The sequence below is a fragment of the Alosa pseudoharengus genome, unplaced genomic scaffold (genome assembly GCF_046254945.1).
Source record: "Alosa pseudoharengus isolate Yale_2024_CS ecotype anadromous, Long Island Sound unplaced genomic scaffold, YU_APseudo_1.1 YU_APseudo_1.1_scf_22, whole genome shotgun sequence".
NCBI classification, from domain to species: domain Eukaryota; kingdom Metazoa; phylum Chordata; class Actinopteri; order Clupeiformes; family Clupeidae; genus Alosa; species Alosa pseudoharengus.
This window is the reverse complement of record NW_027468680.1, coordinates 16,030,782-16,051,878: the sequence shown is the minus strand read 5'-3', so window position 1 is coordinate 16,051,878 and position 21,097 is coordinate 16,030,782. Positions and strand designations below refer to the sequence as shown.

Below are 21,097 nucleotides of genomic sequence, written 5' to 3'. Positions count from 1 at the left end.
GCAGGTTCCCGCGTGTTGGGTACTTTTGGTCACTGTACATGTACGCACAAAAATATTTTTGGACCCATTTACAAAACACACACATTAGTCAATTAAAAAAATCTTTATTACAAAGTGTTGAACTTTTTGGACATCAGCTTTCTTCGTTTCTAAATACAACTGACAGAAAACAAATCACTTCCAGTATTTTAAAAGACGTTTTCATTCAGAAATTGTTTGAGGGAGATGGACACAGGCACACGCAATTCTCCCTTAAGCGATGGGATGAGACTGTCTGCAGTAGTGTTTAAAAACGCAAATCAGCAAATCATGTATGCAGCTCCTGATCTTACAGTAGCTCTGCACAGGTGGGAAAAGTGACCAGCACTATTGCATTCACTCTCACTCACACACACACACACAGACACACACACAGACACACACACTCTACTGATGGAGGCATTAATGCAATCTTAACATTTATACTGTATGCTTCTCATGCACTTACTGTTCCCTCACTCATTACTGTAGGTTTTAAGTATGCTGCCCAGTATCCCTGTTAGTGGAGGGATATTGAGTGATGTGTCAACAACTCCATTCTTGCAATTAAGTAATGGGATCAATAATGTAGCATTTCATAGAGCTGGTATAGATTGAACACAGACACATATGGGGCTAATTACTCAGGTAGCAAGGGATGTGTGTCTGAGCTGTGGGTGTTTGAATCCGACACTGGTCCCTGATCTCATCGAGTCTTAATGGACGTTGTGGTGGGTATACAATCCACATCACTTTCTCATGTTATAAAGGTGTGCTCTCCAAAAATAACCTGCTAAAATACACAATTGAGTGCATTATACATGATCAGCTACATGATCATTATACATGATCAGCTACATGATGGGTTTGAAGAAAACAACACTCTCACACAAGAAACACAAACACGCACACACACTTCAAATCGTTTTTGGGAAAGTGAGACAGTAATAAATAAAATCTAGTCTTATTGCTATATCAGACATGTATTGCAGTGTTAACAACACACAGAAAAAAACCCCTCTAATTTCAACACTACGAAGATCAACACTCAAGAGTCTTAACATCAGGCTATTATTGCCATTTCCATTCTACACATTTCTTCTGTAATTAGATGCAAGTCCAGTGTGCAGAACACCTCTTCAGTTGTATCCCCCGGAGAAACCAGCTGTGCATTATGGGAAAAAACATTTACATGGATGCACAAAACTGATCATTCTTAATTTGAATTGGTCAACCATCCACACTCCTTCAGCAACGTCTCCCTCGTTACCCAAAACAATCTTTGTCTTAAAACCTTCACTTCCACAGCGGATTATCTGTCTTCTTCCGTCTCTCCCTTTCTCCCAAAATCAACGTGCTGCTCCACAACAGCCTCTCAAATCCCTCTCATTTCGAGTGTGTGCATAAGTGTGCTTCGATCTCTAAGTCCATCCATCTTCTCGCGTGTGTGGTGACTGTTAGGGGGTCACCACAAGCGCATAACAAAACAAAAAGGGAGCCAGAAACAGAGAGAAAGAGAGATACAGAGAGAGAATTCTGAAGGGGGGAACCATTTCCAGTAATCTGTTCCAGTGATGGACTAGCACTGTCCTTGCCTCTAAAGATGGAGGCTATAATTACAGTCATTTAGGGCCAGGGAGTGGTCCTTCTCTCCTTACCCTCGCTGTTTGTTTTCTACGCGCAAGAATAGAACTTGGATTGGGCAAGTGCGCCGTCCACAGAGAGCAGCGGAAATCAATGGTGACCAACATTCAGGGAAGGGGAAGAAAAAAACACATTCCTTGTTTTCTAGTGCCTTTGTGGATCCCGGCAGTCTCTCTACAACCCTCTGTGCATACCAGAGAGCCAGACTGTGATTCTGTTTCAGGTCGCCGTGCCCACCTGTTAATCTACATGGCTTTTGGCCAGTGATGTGTTGGAGGTCTGTGGTAGTATTATGAAGATAGGGACTTTTTGTTCAACAATTTATACCAATTTTTGTGCATGTGTCTGTCATTGAGGGGTACTCAAAGGAGATATAGACATTCATGTTTCTGATTTATTGTTTGGTCGGTGTTATGTTTAGTCTGGTTATGTACAGAGTAGAATTATTTGGGCCACAAAATGGTTGTTTAGACACAGCCATACTCATACCACACCGTTTGAGGATCATTGTTGGGGTCAGGAGAGGCAGGCGTGCTCTTGGGCCTCTCCTCTGGTCCACCGTTCACTCCTGCCGACGGTCCTCCCATCTCTCCCTTCTTTAGCAAGGGTGACTCCGCCTGTCGCACCTCCCCTCGATCGCGGCGCTCCTCCCCCAACTCCTCCTCCTCCAATCGCAGGGCAGAAACAGCCCGCACCGGTGTCACCATGGCAACCTCACCCCGGTGGTGGTGGTTTGTGTTGTTGTGGTGGCGCTGGGGCGTAGGGCGGCCGGACTGCCCGCCAGGGGTCCTGGGGGTACCGAGGCTTCCTCCTCCTCCTCCTCCTCCGGCTCCTCCACTGGGTCTCACGCCTCCACCCGTCCCATAGCGCTCTGTCTGCAGGGAGAGCGAGGACGAGTGGTGTTGCGGCGGGGGCAGGCTCAGCTCGTCTCTGGGGGGCGCCACCGAGAGCCGCCGCGGGTCCAGATGGCCGCTATCCCCAAGCTGAGGCGACGAGCCGGCGAGGCGGGCCGACTGGGGGCGCTCTCGCGCCACTCCTCCTCCACCTCCCCTTCTCAGCACCACTTCAGACTGGTTGGGCGTCGACGACAACGAATGGTCGCCGCGGTAACTATCGGGGCCGTTGGAGCGGAGCAGGTCAGCCGACGCCAGGCTGAAGGTCCGGCTCAGGCTGCTGCCGGTGCCACCGTTCCCGGCTACGCCACTGCGGGGTGAGTGACGGACCCCTGTCAAGGCCCCCGAGCCGCGGTTGGGTAGCGTCTGGGAGTGGCAGCTATCAGGAGCGGGCTGACGGACACTGGGCTTGACGCTGTGGCCTGGCTTGTGTAGGGCAGTGGACGAGGAGGAGTTGGGGGTCTTGACGGTGGGGGTAACGTAGCTGGTGGGCGTTTTGGTGCCGTCTTTCAGTGCCGCCGGCCGAGTGGCCCGGGTGAAGTAGTCGTTCATCAGGTCCTCGCGACTTCCTGTCTGCACCTGGGCACACAATGGAGGACGGAAGACAAGAGAGAAAGAGAAAATCAAACTTAGCTGCAGACTGAGAACACACAGCGGGCCCCTATTTGAAAGACCAACAAAGTTTTACCCCTTGGTCACACAGGCGACACAAAAGGATGAGAACTCCAGCAACATGATGCTGAATGGGCGTTACTAGGTCATAAACAAGGCTGTATTTCGCAGGTAGTTGCTTGTTGACATGCTAATGCAAAGTAAGTGGTAGGCCTAGCTGGCTAGCTGGTGGCATAAAGACCACTTGCCTCTTTTCACTATAAAATTGAAAGTGAATGGCAGCATGTCACTTTGCCTATGTCTCTTGTGGCTAATGTGATCAAGAGATTATTTATCAAATGAAAATATTCAGATTTAAACATTAATATGTATTATTCCACTGCTTGGTTGAATTTCCCATTGTCCTACGTAATTTAGAACAACCATTAACCGTATGTTATTTGCACACCTATAAAGTAGATCCATTTTTTTGGCCGTATCACACTTGTATATTAATTCGCCAAACTCGTTGTGAAGTTTAAATGAACTGTCACGTTGCATCCGAACTGTAAAATGCAGACGTTCAGAACATGGCAACATTGTAGCATATGACGGAGGTGGATTTTAGCTAGTAAAAAAGCGATGTTTCAAAGCTAAAGTTCATCAGAATCTTGGGATACGCCCGCTTGACAACGAGAGAGATAGAACTAACGACTGGCCTTTGGCCGTAGCAACCATCCATTTACAACTAGTAACGGCAGTTTGTCCTGCAAGTTGAGAAATGATTTTCCATTTCAAAATTCCATACTTTTTCCATACTCAAATTTTCAAACTTCTCGGTACATTTTTATGACCATATTCTATGTCAATGGAGCGTTCTACTAGCATTGTGAAGAGCTGTGTTGGAAGGTGCACTCACATTTTTAGTTCTCTGTAGATACAAGCATAGCCTACATATGTTGGAGACTAGTGCACTGCTGGCAGAGGCCTCAGAAATCACCATAAACAATATTATTTGTTTGCAATTACAGTTTATCAGATAATGCAGTATCCATGTCTTGGTATCTTTTACAAAATCAAAAAAGTCTACCAGTGTTTCAGCCGAAAATAGCAGAGCTACGCAAACATACCAGTGCACAATGGTGTAGGGCACTTGCATAGAACAGGGGTTCTCGATTTGGTTTTGGTACCAGGGTCCCCTTGTGGGAGAACATTTTTTCTGAGGACCCCCATATAATTGTATGTTGAGTGAAGTGAATAGTAGTACTGTAGATGCAATAGTCTGGAAACACAAATATTTCTCCATACCCTTGTTTCTTTTTTCCCTACTTATCCAGACCTGGAAATTACTAAAATCAAATTCCATACTTTTCCAGGTTTTCCATACTGCGTAGGAACCCTGGTTGTACAAACAAGACAGTTTTAGCGATTAAAACGTTTAAATTGTAACAGGAAATGAAAACAACGCAAGTGACAACAGTGGAATAAGCGGGATAATGGACTGTTCACAGAAATCAATGCACTTACGAGGTTTAAACGGCCCTCCGCTTCGCGTCAGCGTCATTTTACAACCTCGACCGTGCATTAACTTCTGTGAACAGACCACCGTGTCGTCCATTATCCCTTACTTATTCCACTCGACCGTGCATTAACTTCTGTAAACAGACCACCGTGTCGTCCATTATCCCTTACATAATTAATGCTTGACGGCCCTCAAATTAGTGGCATCTTATGAGAAACAAATTATCATACTGAGGTTTGCCAGAGGAAGAGGAGCAACCGATAGTCACACATACTGTAGTACGAGAGGTGTAAAGTCCACTGTTTCCCATACATTGACTAATCTGTGGCGTGGCGCCACAAAATAAAAATCGGCCGCCACACATAAATATTCTATGTTTAATTTAATTTAAATTAAATTAAATATAAGATCAAATCCTTGCATTGTCATTGAGCTGCGCTTTTTAAGCACGCAGCCTTTCCTTGCCCCGCTCTCTCTCGTAGCCCGCTGCCCCTCTGCATGTGCATTTAACAAAATATTCACGATTGTTGAAGGATTGTTGTTGCCACATAGAAGCATTGCATAGAAGACGTCTGGCTAAATTGCTATTAAATCCGCTTAGCATCGTGACCATGCTGCGCAAATTTGTTCAAAACTGCTGCATTGAAGTTAACTCTGCTAAGATCTTATCACAACATAGTAGGCTACATTGAAGAGACTAAACTAAGTTAAGTTATGCAATCAAGCAGTATCTCAAAGCTAACGTTAGAATACTGTTTGGATGCCGAATTTAGCATGCTTAGCCTAGCCTACTTATAGAGAGAGAGCAGCTTCACAGAAGAGAACTTCTGACGGCAAATTTGAGGAAAAGTTGGTAAACCACCCCTCTTACCTAATTTGAGGGTGCTGATTCTGAATATTTTGTTTACCAAGCTCAATTCTGAGTTCTAAGCCGCATAATCAGCATTTTAACACATAAAATAGTGATTTTTTCCCCTATATTTACCTAAATTCGGTTGATTTCAAGTAATCACTAAAACCAAATAAAAGTGTTCTCTAAATACATGTTTAAGCATTAAAGAAGCCATACTATAGTTTATTAACGTATTTAATGGGAACATGATTACAGTTAACATGTAATAAACTTGAAAATTCTAATCAAAACACAACCATATTTTTATTGCTAACATAGTGAGTCACTCATGTGGTGTTTAATGCATTTTATCACAATAACAAGTTGCACAGATAACCTTCAACTCACAATATAATATGAACTTAGATAGCGGGAATAAGCCTAATGCAGAACTGCGTCTACCGTCAGCAACAACCGACAAGTAAAAAACATTTTAATTCTGGTAACACTGGATTTGGTATGTGTGCTTGCCTCCATACTAGAGCTTGATAATGTGCTCTTCTAATATGCCATTGAGCAGCATCACTTGTTGGTGGTAGAGCCTCCGATCCTCGACATCTAGAAAACAGAGTGGCTCTGGCATAGTGTTGTCACGATACCAAAATTATGACTTTGATACAATACCTGACATAAATATCTTGATACTCGATAGTGAAACGATATCCAAATCCTAAAATATCTGGAAAAGAAAGGATGCAGGCCTCCTCCAAGTGTATTGAGTCATTTGTGTTGAATTTGGTGCACTTTTGGTCAATTCTGGGTTTTAAACTTCTAAACTTCCTACATAATTATTATTTTTGTAATCAGTAAAATAGTAGTTTGTGTGTGATTAAGTCCTTTATTGTTTGTTATAGCTCATTTATATTTTGTGGTGTTTTGGCAATAAATTACCTTTAAATAGCCAAAGTAGGCTAGATCAAGGTCAGTGTTCAAATTACTGCATGCAAATCACTTAATGCTATGCAGAAGAGCCTAATCTTTAGGCCATCTGATGTAGGCTACCCTAGGCCTTCCCGTGTTTATGGGATTTCTTTTGACAGTTGCAAAGGGAAAAAAGTGAAGATAGTCTTCTTTGCTCCCAGTGTAATTTAATAACTACAGTACGTTTCAACCACTCAGGTCTTAATCAGATACACCATTATCTGTTGCAATATCTGTGTGCATTCCTACATTATTTGCTACCACATAAGAAATACCAAATATCAATACAAAAGTTTCTTACAAACTTCCCTTGCATACTTCTTAAATGTGCTGCAGTCAGATGGGTGTCCTAAAGACATAATCTTGAGCATCTATTACCAGTGTTGAATGAGCAGTTTTTGCAGTGATCACTACTGGACATTCCACATTGCTAGACAGCACTTGAGTGGGGATGACTTATTTCCACTTCACAAATAACCATCCTAGGCCCACTTCCCTTTCAGCATCATATGCAGTAATGATACTCTGGAGAATGTTTCTTTTTGTTGCACTATAAAGGATATCTTGTCTAAATGTTTTGCAAATAATACAATCTCCATAGCACTCTTCAGCATTCCTCAAACATGCACACTCTTCCATTTTTCTGCATGGCTGGAATTTGAATAATAGGAAAGAGCACCAGTGAGATGTTTTAACAAGGCAAGCACAGTCGCCTTTACAGTAAAAAAAAATTACAGTGTAAATCCTCTGTAAACACTGACAACTGTTCATAATAGTTAGTGACAAAATACTTTCTACAGAAAAATGAGCTGTCACCTACTATTCTATCAATTTATTATCAAGGAATCTATTTTGTTTCTAAATGTCATACTGAATTTTAGCTATTATTTCAATTTATATTTTCATTTTATCTTATTTTCATTTGCTACTTGAGGGTCATTGGGGTAATTCCTGTCCTGTCCTACAACATATCTGATACATAAAGAGTATATTAATGCCTTATTTTTTGCAGTTCCTATGATATCTGATGGCAAAACCAAAAAGTATGTGAATTATGCTAATTATGCTAATTAGCAAGCTTAAAACTCAAAATTGAGCTTGGTAAACAACATATTTGAATTCAGCACCCTCAAATTGTGTGAAATAGCCCCTTTACCGACTTTTCCTCAAATTTGCCAACAGGACTTTTTCTGAACGTTTGTTAGCTATCTGCTCTCCCTCTATTACAGCTGCTTGTCAATTTCGTTGAAGGTCTCATTTTATTGACTCTGACACTGAATGTTTGCAAAATCCTGATGTAAATGGAAAAGTGTTTTCCAAAACTCAAAAGTGCTTGTCCCAAGGAGAAGTACGAACCTTTATTTTAACTACCGTATTTTCCGGACTATAAGTCGCTCCTGAGTATAAGTCACATTAGTCAAAAAATGCGTCATGAACAGGAAAAAAACATGTATAAGTCGCACCGGACTATAAGTCGGTTTAGAAATGTATTTCACAAAATCCAAAAACAGAGACTATGTAACTGGACTATTGAAGCCAAAAAGATTAATGTTAATGAAGGAGTGAAGGCAGCCAAGAAGAGGGCCGGATAGGCCTAATTGTAAAGCAAAAGATTCACTGAAAGAAAATACCATGTGGTACACCAAAATGTAGCTAAAATGTGGAGAATACAATGCAATCAAGCATTTTGGGCAATGTGGAGTCACAAGCTGGCAGCAGATTAAATGCACACGAGAGAGAAAAAGATGGTTTTAAAAAGACGTGACCGAAGCAAGCCAGGCATAGATCTATAGGCCCGAAGTTAATTGTAAAGCAATTTACAAAAGATTCACTGAACGAAAATGATGATATGGTACATGAAAATTTAGCTAAAAATGTGGAGAATGCAATGCAATCAAGCATTTTGGGCGATGTGGAGAGACAAGCCGGCAGCAGATTATGCGCATTTAAAACCAGGGCCTAAATTTCAGCGCAGGATTGCGGGTATTGCGCATAAGTTATGAAGTATTGAGCATAACAATAAGTCCCACAACTCTATCATAATGAGAGAAATTCCCACACATGTTACAGTGCTGTCTGATAACATTAATCTAATAATGGAGCGGCCTGAATGCGGGACTGTTGACTGGACGGACCAACTCTGACTTCAATTGAACCCGATGCAGAGACACACACACGCGCGCGCATGGACCACTTTGCTCTCTCTCTCTCCCTCTCATCGCTGAAGTCAAATTATAGCCTAGGAGGTGCTTCTACATCAATCGCGATCGACAGGAAAGGAAACCAAACGTTTAGCGATCAGGAACAGTCAGGAATTTTGTAAACACAGAAGCATGACAGCCTATAACGCCAGAGAACATGGATGTGTTCTCTATTTAAGGAACGTTATAATCGATTGCGGACATGAACAGACATACAGACACGGAGCGCAAAGTAGGCCTACTTTCATTTTCTAGTGTGCGTATTCAGTACGTGAAATATAATTAGTAGCAAAACAGCGATCAAATATGAGCCTACATGGCAGTGAGTTTTGTTTTCAAATGTTTTCATGCATGTCTAGATAACGGGTGAGGAATGTTTAGGAGACAGACTATCGTAAATCTTCAAATTATCGCTGGGGTCTTTTTATTTAGGCTGCGCAAAGCACAGCACCTTTATTTGGGGCATGGCTTACTGTTTGATTATATTGCTAAATATCGGGACTGATGACCACTGAAATCTGCGGGGTATTTGATGGTTCACTATTAAGTTTCATGTATGATAGGGTGTTGGGATTTCCATCCGCTTATTGCGAGATAAGGCATCCGCTTTCATTTATTCATGGAACGTGTGTTGTGCTGAAATGGAAACCTTATTCAGCCTAAATTTAGTTATTTTTTAATCATGCATGATTTACTTTTTTTAAAATTCGTAGGCTGATGCCTGGCAGCAACAATTGTGTTTAGCCTAAATGTAGGCTAGGTTACTGCTTCAGCCTTTGGAAAGCTCAGAAGGGGGCGGCATGCAACTGATAGCTTGAGAGCAAGGTGTTGGAGACGTGTAAGACAATGACTTTTCATTGGCAACAATATTAAACCAACCAACAATATAAAATATTAAGAAGAGCTCTTTTATGAGTTAAATTGAAACAAAATTATTACTGGCCTTTATTTGTCCGAATCTGAGGCCCAAACAGAATCCTGGCCGTAATTTGAGGATTTAGGTATGCACGTGTGTTTCAGGCATAGCGCAACCACTAATCTCTGACTGAAAGTGCACAGAACTTGTGCATTTGAGAGCGCTCTCTCGCGGCTAGACAGTAATGTTTCATGTAGGGTTCATGTCAGTTAATATGAATTAACATTTAAAAACATGTTCAATTATATATTTTTTTCATATATAAGTCGCACCCACCTGACTATAAGTCGCAGGGCCAGCCAAACTATGAAAAAAAGTGCGACTTATAGTCCGGAAAATACGGTATGTAGAAAACGTTATGAATTGCATCCACACATCAGCAGCCTTTAACCCATTCGTGCTGGATGCTGCATGACGCAACATTGACCCTCCCGCTGGATGCTGCGTAGCGCAACATTGACCCTCCCGCTGGATGCTGCGTAGCGCAGCATGCTTTTTATTTCATATTTCTAGGTGCTACAGAGGCTTAGATATTAAATTTTGGTAGACGTTGACAATTTTTAGTATGTTTTCAGAAAACCCTCAGGAAATAAGGTTATTTAGTCTAGAATGCCATAGGATTCTATAGGCGTTTTTAGCAGGCATTTTAGGAGTAAATGGGTTAAACTGTGTTACAATTGCGATTTGCAAGGGTTCCCTCAAGTGACAGGCACTCAATTAGACCTATACACTACAAGACGTGTAGTTGTCTTGTAGTGTATTTGTCCAAGTCAGCTACCGCCACAAATTGAATCCAATTCTGTGGGAAACACTGAAGTCACTGTGTGATGGTAAATATAGGTCCAAAGATATGTGTGAAATCATCATACGAAATGTGAAAGGTCATTGCTAGCGCTTAAGAGTTGTGGAACTGATGAGAAAAAATAGGTCCAAAGATGGCAGAGTGTATGAGTGAAGGAAGCACAAACTAAACGGTTTGAAATGGCGTCTGCTAAAATCTATAACCACAACCATAAATGGGTGACATAGTGACTTTCAGAGGTGGAAGGATGAGATTAACATCAACACTCACAAAAGGAAGGAAGACTAAGGAGACAAAAAAGAAAACGACACTCTCTCACAGCCCTGTTCACTCTCCCCTGTCTCACAGAGAATCCCTCACGAGGGAAACAGTATGTTTACTACGCCTCAAAGCCGTAAACACATAAATTACACTCTCAACCAGATTACCTCAACAGTCCCTCAATTACAGCAAGCCTCCACTTCAGGCAACACTCAACAAGCCGTATCAAATGCACCTCAATCACATTTATCAACCCTCCAAAACATCCTCCATCGATCCATATTCTCTCCAGAGGTGCAGGGTGAGGACCGCAGAGGTTTTGCAAAAAAGGCCTTTTCGTGGATTTAATTAGCACATTTTGGAAATAAAGGGAATCGATAAATTAGGGGTGATTTGAAAAGTTTGGCTGGGCAATAGTTTTCTACACAAATGGTGTTTATGGTGAGGACGTACGAGACAACCGTGAGAACATGGTCTGTTGTAATACTTATGCCATCACACTCTCTGCATCTCTGATCTCTGAGAGAGAGAGAGAGAGAGAGAGAGAGAGAGAGAGAGAGAGAGAGAAAGAAAGAAGGAAAGGAAGAAAAAAGAAAAAGAGAGAGAGAAAGAAAGAAAGAGAGCGCTCACTTGGTGTTGCAGAGGGCCATGAGTCATGGCAGGGTGCAACATTAAATCATACACCAACTCACACACACAGCTTTTGACATTTCTGTTGCACATAAGCTCCATCAGAGCCAAGGCGCCCTCAAGGTACTTAGTTCGGAGTAAATTCAGGTGAGGAAATACTCATGACTGAGACAGAGGCACTGTAGAGGCAACGTGATGAGAGGGGAAGCTGAGAAGAGAGAGAGAGAGAGGGCAGAGAGAGAGAGAGAGATGTAGCATGGCAGGGTTGGGGAGAGAGATGATTAAGGGCGGATAGTTTGCAAAGGAAGACTAACAGGGAAGGGGTGAGAAGACGGGAGAGATGGATAGACCAGAAGAAAAGAAGAGAAGACTAGATGGGGCAAGTGGAGAGCTGTAGACTAGAGACATGAGGCAATGGGTCATATCAAGGCAAACTTTTATCAATCCATTCCCCCGTGTGTACGTCCCCTCCCTTACCGTAGGGGGCGACAGAGTGTTGCTCTCATGCAGAAACTCCTCCAGCGTGACCATCTCGCTGCCGGGGGACGAGGGCCGCGTGCGGGTGGGTCGCAAGCCGGAGCGGTGACTCGGTGGGTCGTACGGCAGCGTAGAGCTCCTGGACAGGCTGCCGACCATCTCGTGGCCCAAGCCCATGGCATCATCGCTGGACAGACTGGCAGAGCGGGGCTGCAAGCGCTCCTGAGAGCCTGGAGGAAGGGATGAAAAGAGAGAGAGGGAGAGAGGACAGTGAAGGACAAGTTGCGACAAAAAAACAGGCAGCTAATAACAAAACATGATGAGTGATGGAGAGATGGTGAATCTCCTCCAGTGACAACACATACACACACACCTACACACACTCACACCTACACACACACACTTACGCGCACACACACACACACCTACACCTACAGTACACACACTCACACACACACAGGTAATGATCATCATACTTATCCTGATAGTCACTAATGCACAGGAGGGAAGGGGCTCTAGAGTACAAGTGTAGCAAACAGCAGCCCACTATGATCTATACAGTCATGTGGCGGCGGACATGCCTTTTGTTTCTGTAATGCATGTCACTTTAGGGTATCTGCTAAATGTTAACGGGAAAATAATGTTTGGCCTGGGTGATGAGAGAAATTAAAGGTGCTCTAAGCGATGCTGGGTAACGTCACTTCTGTTGACTTTCAAACAAAACATAGAGCTAGCTCGCTACTTCCTCGCCCTCCCTCCCGTGCTGCTCCCATACAATTGAAACTCTGCTAAACACGCATCTCGTCTGTGATTTGCTGGAACAGTTTGTTATGTTTTTATGGGCTAGGTTTGCCCAGGTTGTTTTTGTTGCAATTTTTGGAGCCTGGGCTGTCCACAGAGATTGCATTGCTTTTACAGTGTATTCAGGACACAGACTGCTAGGAGTTGGTTAGGTTTGTTTGCAGTAAGTGACATCAAATGTTTTAGCCTAAAAAACGTGTGGCATCGCTTAGAGCACCTTTAAGCAAGCTTTATTCCTGACTTCAACAAGTTTATTTCACTGTGTTTTCTTACACAGCACACTAACTATGGTGCAGCATACATATCATCAGACAGTTAGCTGTAATCCTTTAATATAGTTCATGGATTCATTCTTAATTAGAAATAATAGCTACGTTAGAGTATGTAAATGAAACAAATAAAACAGAATAGCGCTGAAGGAAGGAAATTAGTTAGAAGCCACAAGAGTTCACATACAGACAGACAGACAGACAGACAGACACACACACACACACACACACACACCTCTGGGAGTGATGGGAGAGTTGTTGCCAGAGTTGTTGAGACTGAGTTCAGCAGAGCTGGGACGGTAGCCTGTAAAGGGGGATAGAGACAGAGGGAGGAAGGACGAAAACAAAGGATTAAGGGACAGAAAAAAGGCTTCAGGGAATTGCAGAGGTGCAAACAGGTTGCTAAGGCTTCCATCAGAAACCAGTGAAGATGAGCAGATCTCAGGAGGAGAGGACACAATACCGCAGACCCTCAGTGTCATCGATCCCATAGATCTCTTACCTGCGTTACCATGGAGACCGGCATCAGGGGACAGTAGGCGTAAGTCGTCATCAGAGTTCAAGCCTGATGTAGGAGAGAGGGAGGGAGAGAGAGAGAGAGAGAGAGCGGGGGGGAAGAGAAACTGTTTACTATTTTAATCTGGACAGACATAGCAGAAGGAAGTAGATTCAGAGCGATTTTTCAATTTCACAGACATGGAATGCCCTTTTACCCAAGCAACAGCATTCTGATGCATAGATCCCTCATTTCCTCCTCGATATAAAGACTTTCTTTCTGCTGACTGAAATAGTATTATTCCTGAAGCACATGAGAAATCTGCCACTGTCACTATACACTGACAGATAAGCTTCCTCAACACAAACCCTTCAGATATTTAAAAGTGAGAGAGGAACCCCTTCAAACGGCCCTGACACATCTTATTTATAACTGGTCTCAGACCAGCAGAAAGCCCTGCATGACTGATTTGGGCAGAGCTGACACAGTGAGCTGCAACATGCGTAGCCTTAAGCCACGGCTCTTTTCCGGAACATGTTTATGTATCTGCCTCTGCCGAAATCTTTTGTTTGTGGAGGGGAGACATGTTTCTAGAAACTGTAAATAAACGTTCAATTAGACTGAGACGCTGATTATTTCATCCACGGGAAGTTAAATGAGGTTTTCCAAGAAGCGGAAAGCCTAGGATGATCCAGGAGGGGTCACGCCTACATGTTTGTGGTTTTTGCTTGGTCAAGCAATGTGTGTTGCAATACAATCAAGAAAAGCACTTCCACAAGGTTTTATATTGCTTCACATATTCAGGAGACCGAAAGCTGAGGTCTATACACATCTCTCAATATACACCAATAAATTAGAGAAGGTAAGAGACTGGGCTCTTTGGAAGCAACCTTTTTTGAACATAAATAACATTAGTCTTCAGAGGTGATGCTGTAATGGACAGATTTGCTGCGGCTTGCGAGTCATGTCCAACAATTTGTAGCACAGATATCACTGCATAGATTGTCAGTCTGAACAACGCATCAATCTTCTGAAAAGGTTTTTCCACTAGACATTTTTTGGTAAAAATGTATTCGAACGTCAGTGCTGACATTGCGTGTGCTTGTCGCCGGGGAATAATCATTAATGCTTATGTGTTTAAATCTCTGAACAATTGTGTGTGTGTGTGTGTGTGTATGTGTGTGTTCCACAGGCATTCATTAGTCTAATGGACTGTAGAGCCTTCTCCTATCTCATCTGACGCCTCACCTCTTGGCCTTCTACTTGACCTAGGGTCAGCGGTGTGGTTGAGGGGGGTGGAGCAGGCAGGACCTCCGCCCATCTCCCCTCCCTGCCGACGCCTGAGTGGCAGCTCTTCATGGCCATTCACGCTCTCGTTACTGCCCCCTGGTGTCCGGTAGATGTCCCTGCCCCGAACCGCCACGCCATCGGCGTATGCTAGAGAAGATGAAGAAAAATGGAAATCAGTCACTGACAACCTTTATTAACGATGGGTTGCTGAGCTAACGAGGGTAACAGGCACCGGCATCAACACGGGCACAGGTGGCAGGGCACAGAGACAGTGGTTTGGCGTGGCATGGCGTCGCAGCGGGCACAGACGTGCGGGTGAGAGTGTGGGTTAGAGCAAAAAGGGGCCACACGTGTGGGTTAGTGCAACACAAAAGACAACAAAAGCATTCAGAGAGACAGCTTTGCACGAGGCCTGGGAGGCCATGACAGAGCCTACTGAGGGCCACAGATAAGATCATACTCAAGTCTCCTGAGAAGAACATTTTTACAAATGAGGCTGACTGCAGAGAATATTACGTAACATCTTCACAATACGTGCAGGAAAAGAGAACACCAAAATAGCTCCACTAGTCTGTTCCCTTACCAATTACAGAATAACAATGACAACAATGTGCAGTGTTATTGATGCATGGGTAATAAGTCACGTTCACTTTTCACAATAACCTTATTGTGACAAAGCTTAGAGCTTATTAGTCCATCTGATAAACCATCACACACTAATGTTTCACACCAATCTTCCTTTTACTAAATGTTTATCTCTTGGTCTCTGACACTGGTCTCAAGTCACACAGCGCAAACCGCAAACACCTTTGTCTTTTTGCTGGTGGAGTTATCGGCAGTTCTTTAAACGAATCTATTCCTGGCTGACCGGACACACACAAACACACACACACACACACACACACACACACACACTGTTGACAGTCGTGGCCCCGGCCCGAGCACCAGCTCCAACCCGAGGGGAGGGCCGAGGGGAGATGGTCCAGTTTCCGGGACGCTTGGCTCTGGACTTGTCTGCCACTGAAGCATGGCATTGGGCAGTGGTGCGGAGAGCAGTACCACTAACGCTAAGACTGCTGAGAAAAACGGCAGTGGGTATTAAGAAGTGTGTCTGTGTGTGTGCCTATGTGTGTGCCTGTGTGTGTGTGTGTGTGTGGTGGGGGGGCTGAGAGTTGCTAAGAAACAAATCAATGTCCCTCCATCTTCGTGTTTGTCCTGGTAAGACCAGACAGCTCAGGATGCAGGAAGCACTCTAGCCTGATTAACGAGCGCTCAGAAGAGCTCCAAGGATGTCCACGGGAGGGCCTTGAGTGTGTGTGGGCGGGAGAGTGGAGAAAAGAGGAGAGGAATGTGAAAAGATAATGTGGGAGGAGGACTGTATTAGGTGATAAAGGAATGAGTGAGGTGCTACCCAGAGATGGAGTTGGAGTGAGGAATACAATTGGAAATTAATCAGGCATAAAGACTTTGGATATTATGAGATATTATGAGAATATTTATGTATTCTCTCATTTTATATCTTTGAAGAAAACGATCAAATTCTGTGACATGATGTATGCTATCTCCTATCCAAGCTCCTGGTATGACTAAATTAAATCTTATGACTTTTCCAAAACGTTCAACGAATTTACTGAATTCCATGATTTCTCCAGGCCTGGATTTTACAATTCCATAACTTTCCCAGGTTTTCCATGACCATGGGAACCCTGCAAACCCTTAATCTCACTGAAGTTGTGATGTATAGGAACCTCACCTAGCTCCTTTTTAAGCCTGTTTAAGTATTCACTAAGTAAGTAATAAGCACCACAATGCAAACCACTAATGCATGTATGCTAAAATAATTAGTCCACTAATTGCATGCATACCATCTGTATAGGCAGTATGCTTTAAAGACTGTTAGCTAGGCAGGCAGCAGCAACAGGCTGGGAAAGCAACAACAACAGCACTGCTTAGAAGCAAGGCACTCCATAAATCACCTTCAGTCCATACACACACACACCACACACACACACACACACACACACACACACACACACACACACACACACACACACACACACACACACGCACACACACACACACACACACACACACACACACACACGTGTGTATCTGTCTGAGTGCAAGGCACTGTGATGAAGTTGTTGGCTCTCAGCATCCTTCCTCCATGCAAGCGAATGAGATTTCTATTGACTGAGGAGATGAAATGCTTGAAGGAGCCTGGACACACACGACGCCGACGCCACTTTTGAACCCAGTCAAACACACACTCCACTGCACTCGACATCTGTGCTCTAACACAAAGCCGAAAAACACACACCTCCGCTGGCCTACACACAGGTACACGCGTTGCTGTGAGGGGCACACACACACAGGTCTAAGCAAAATGTTGAGGAACACAGGCACGCACGCAAGCACACACACACACACACATACACAGACACACACCCCTTCACATGCAGCGGTGAAGAACAAATACAGACATACACGCACAGACGGGCCAACACTCTGCTGATGTACACAGACACACACATACAGGCCCCTCACATAACCTTGTGAGGGACACACACACACACACACATACATCCATACATACACACACACACACACACACACACACACACACACACACATACAGACTGCAGTGGCTGACAGTGGCCCTGTTTGGGTGAGACAGAAGCGGGCAGAGGAACCAGGGCTGACCAAGTTACTTACTGCACACTATAGTCTGTGGCTCGTCCAGAGTTGGATTTGAGAGTGACCCAGAGGCCTAATAGTACCCAAGAGGTCAGAAAGGGCCTCCCAAGGACTGAGTTACAGGTATGTGTGTGTAGGTGTGCATGTTGGTGTTTTTTTTTTGGGGAGGGGGGGGGGGGGCGCTACATGTGCACATGATGTGAACTTTATACATACAAGTCAAATAAGTGAAGTTACATTAAGAACTTCATCTGTGTGTGTGTGTATGTGAGTGTGTGTGCGAGTGTGGCATTGCTGGTTTTAGGGACATTCTACAACTAAATGCCAAGAATTTGTTGGGTTTCCTTCAAATGTGTGAAATGTACTGGGGAGTTCATCTTGTGCTTTCACAGTACATACATATATGGACTCCACCGTCTGTCTAAACTCTAATGGCAGAATGGCGGTAGACTGAAACGGAGGTGAGGTGTTAAGAGTTAAATAGTGACTGGGTCTATATGGACAGAGATGGACATGACTGGTACTGGTGTTGGTGGTGGTGGTGGTGGTGGTGATGATGATGATGATGGTGGTGGTGGTGAAGATGATTTGGGTCAGAACTGTTCGATGGATGAGACGGGCTCTCCGGACGGGCAGCCCGGCAGGAGGTCGGAAGAGGACCAGAAGCGCAGGCGTCTGGACAGAGAGTGGCGGGAAGAGGTGGGGGTCCGGGGTGGCTTTTGGATTTTGTCCTGGCTCTTGCTCCGCAGGAAGCAGAACCGCTTGGGCGCTAGAGGAGGGGGCACCAGCGGAGTACGGACAGGGTTAATATGGACAGAATGTGATGAGAGAAAGAGAGAAAAAGAGAAAAAGAGGGATGAATGAGAAAGAAGAAAGAGTTCTATCAGAGAAAAAAAGGTTAGACCAGTTTTTACAAAGAGGAATTGTTCAAAACCTGAAGAGAGAATTGATTATAGGCATGCGACCATATAGTATAGTCCAGAAAGATATACTCTTGAGGAAGATATACAGTAACGTTACTGATTAGTTGAAAGTAAAGGCTCCAAATTTGGAGTGGAGTGTTTGGAAACCATCACCATGAGGAGATAAGGGAATCAGCATATAGCCATTCTGCCCCCTAGTGGTCAATGCTGAGGCCTGCATGATATGTGCAACAGCTGGGATCCATCTAAAGAATACAATCCCAAATACATCATACCAAGGCTCATGAGCAAGTATCTGTCTCACAAGCAATGGGAATTGATCCGTCTCTTGGTCCTTGTAACACACAAATACACACACAGCACTCTGCCTCGTCCTTAAACACACATGATCCTCACACTAGCACACACCAAACAGTTTTTGTCTCTATCACACACTCAAAAACATGCTCTCACACATGCCCCCTCACACACGTTTACACGCTCTCACACACGCCCTCACACACGCCCTCACACACGCCCTCACACACACACACACACACACACAAACAGGACACTGGAGCCTACCTTTGCTGGCGTGTGACGGCGTGAGAACAGGGGACTGCAGATGGTTCTCCTCCGGGGAGCGGCTGCCGGCTGAGTCCAGGCTGAGGCGCGACATGCGCGGGGGCAGCGGAGGGGGCGGCAGGGGCGGCGGGCCGTCTGGGCAGTCAGGCAGCAGGGGAGGGGGGTCGGGCAAGGGGATGTCGGGGGGACAGCGGGCTCGGTCACGCTCGCGGGGGCTCTCCTTCTTAGGCTTGATGAGTTTGGCCAGAGCCTTCGCACCAGCCCAGTGGTTACGTCTGAAGAGTTTCACACACACACACACACACACACACACACACACACACACACAAAACATGTTAAGACTGCTCAGTAGTATGCATGTATTGCTTCACCTTCTCAGCAAAAGAGACAGTCCTGGTTCTCACTTTTTGGGTGTGGGGTCATAAAACTTGTACTGGTCCATGATCTTCTCCTCCAGCTTCTCTTTCTGACGCCGCAAGGAGTTCAACTTATCACTGGAGGAGAGAAACCGAAGTTCAACTTAACATTAGATGAGAGAAACAGAAGTTCAACTTATCATTAGATGAGAGAAACAGGACCCTGCCATGACTCGTCAACATACTCATACAAAGTATACTTTAACTTCAATACCATACATAGAAATCTCTCTCTCTCTCTCTCTCTCTCTCTCTCTCTACAACACACACACAATCACACACACATAGACACACACACATAGACACAGACAGACAGACTCACACAGACACAGACTCTCTCTCACACACACACACACACACACACACAGACTCTCTCTCTCTCTCTCTCACACACACACACACACACACACTCACATGTACTGCTTCTGCTCCTCGTGGTAGAGCTCCTTGCTCTCCATGGTGCGCTCCAGCAGTGTCTGGTTCTGCTGACTCAGCATCTGGATCTGACTGAGCAGGTGGTGGTTCTCCTCCTCAAGGTTCCCCTTCAGACGTGTCAGCAGCTAGCAGGGGAGGAGATGAGAGCACCAAGGGGAGAGGGGAAAAGGAAGGAGAGAAAGAGAGGGACAGAGAAGAATAGGACAGGGAGGAAAAAAGGACAGAAAGTGTTCAGAGGGGTTAGAATATTGCGCTGCATTTTCAGCAATTTTTGAAATGCAATTTTAGGGCAGCTGGTTTGATATTGGAAGAAAAGGTGTCCATCTAGATGCTGACAGTGCAAATATTTTTGTGTTGGCAGCATAGTCTGATGCATTTTTTTACCACCTTTTTACCTCTGCCAAGGAGGTTATGATTTCCCTTTTGCCCTTTTCTTTTGGTTGAATGGTTGTGGTTTGTTTGCTTGTTAGCAGGATTGCACCCAAACTAGTGGCCTGACTGTAATGGAACTTGGTGGAAAGGTGTAGCATAGGCCAAGGACAAACCCATATCAGTTTGTGGCAGATGAGATTCACAAGGCAACTGCACACTTTTTGTTTTTACTAATGATGCAAGATATGGCATTAGTTGGCATCACTTCCACTACCATTGTGAGATAAGGCATTAAAGGGGACTGCCAGGCCCTAGTGGAGGTCTGTACTTTACTGAGTGCCAGTTTTTAAATGTATTTACCATTGTGTAGTTTGTATACAATGAAAAATAGTAGTTTATAGTAGTTTATAGTTTCCACTGAGTAGTTTGCATACAGATCATGTATATTACATTCTGAACATGTCTCAGTTTAATACATTTGGGAGAGTTTATTCTCCACCTCAGACTCCTCAATCGTCCTCCTCCTGCACTCCTACCTCACAGTGGTTGTCCAGCTTGGTCATGGAGATGTCCAGGCCCTGGTGCTGCTCCTTGAGCTGGTCAAAACGTGCCTGCCAGCGGTTCAGCTCCAGCTGGGCCGAGTTCAGAGTCGTCTTCAGCTCCTTCGTCTGCACCTGCAGCCCGTCGTACTCCTGACGCAGCTGCATGTGGCTCTGAGACAGTCTGCAAACACACACACACACACATAATTAACACGATTAATGTTCAACCTAACCTTTCAAATACATCTTTATACATAAACTGGTTTCCAATATTAAAGGTGCAATATGTAAGAATGACCACTAGTGTTTAAAACTGGCATTACAGTCCAAAATCTAAACATTTGAGGACATTAAGTAGGCTAATATGGCAATCCAAAGGTTGAAATGCTACTTACTACCTGTGAGATTGGTAAATTGGCAGAGGGTGGCGCAGAAGGCCAAAACACAATCTCAAAACATAAACAGTATTTGCCGGCTGCAAATGAAAGTTTGAATTGTAATCAATTGTATCCTGGCTGTACCAT

At 44.3% G+C, this 21,097-nt stretch overlaps 1 protein-coding gene across 2 annotated transcripts in view; it reads right to left on the bottom strand.

Annotated features, from left to right (window-relative positions):
- Positions 1-88: 88 nt before the first annotated feature.
- Positions 89-21,097, bottom strand: part of ccdc88c (coiled-coil domain containing 88C) — a 63,942-nt gene continuing 42,933 nt past the window's right edge. Inside the window, exons 24-32 of one of the 2 annotated variants that reach the window (XM_076300767.1) lie at positions 20,568-20,754; positions 19,639-19,784; positions 19,213-19,302; positions 18,809-19,083; positions 14,583-14,771; positions 13,341-13,403; positions 13,074-13,142; positions 11,769-11,998; positions 89-3,134 (exon numbers count right to left, since the gene is read on the bottom strand). In XM_076300767.1, the coding sequence (XP_076156882.1) occupies positions 2,130-3,134; positions 11,769-11,998; positions 13,074-13,142; positions 13,341-13,403; positions 14,583-14,771; positions 18,809-19,083; positions 19,213-19,302; positions 19,639-19,784; positions 20,568-20,754 (2,254 nt within the window). In that variant the 3' untranslated portion in view covers positions 89-2,129. The remainder of the gene's footprint in view (positions 3,135-11,768; positions 11,999-13,073; positions 13,143-13,340; positions 13,404-14,582; positions 14,772-18,808; positions 19,084-19,212; positions 19,303-19,638; positions 19,785-20,567; positions 20,755-21,097) is intronic. The other variant, XM_076300768.1, reaches the window with a different exon arrangement.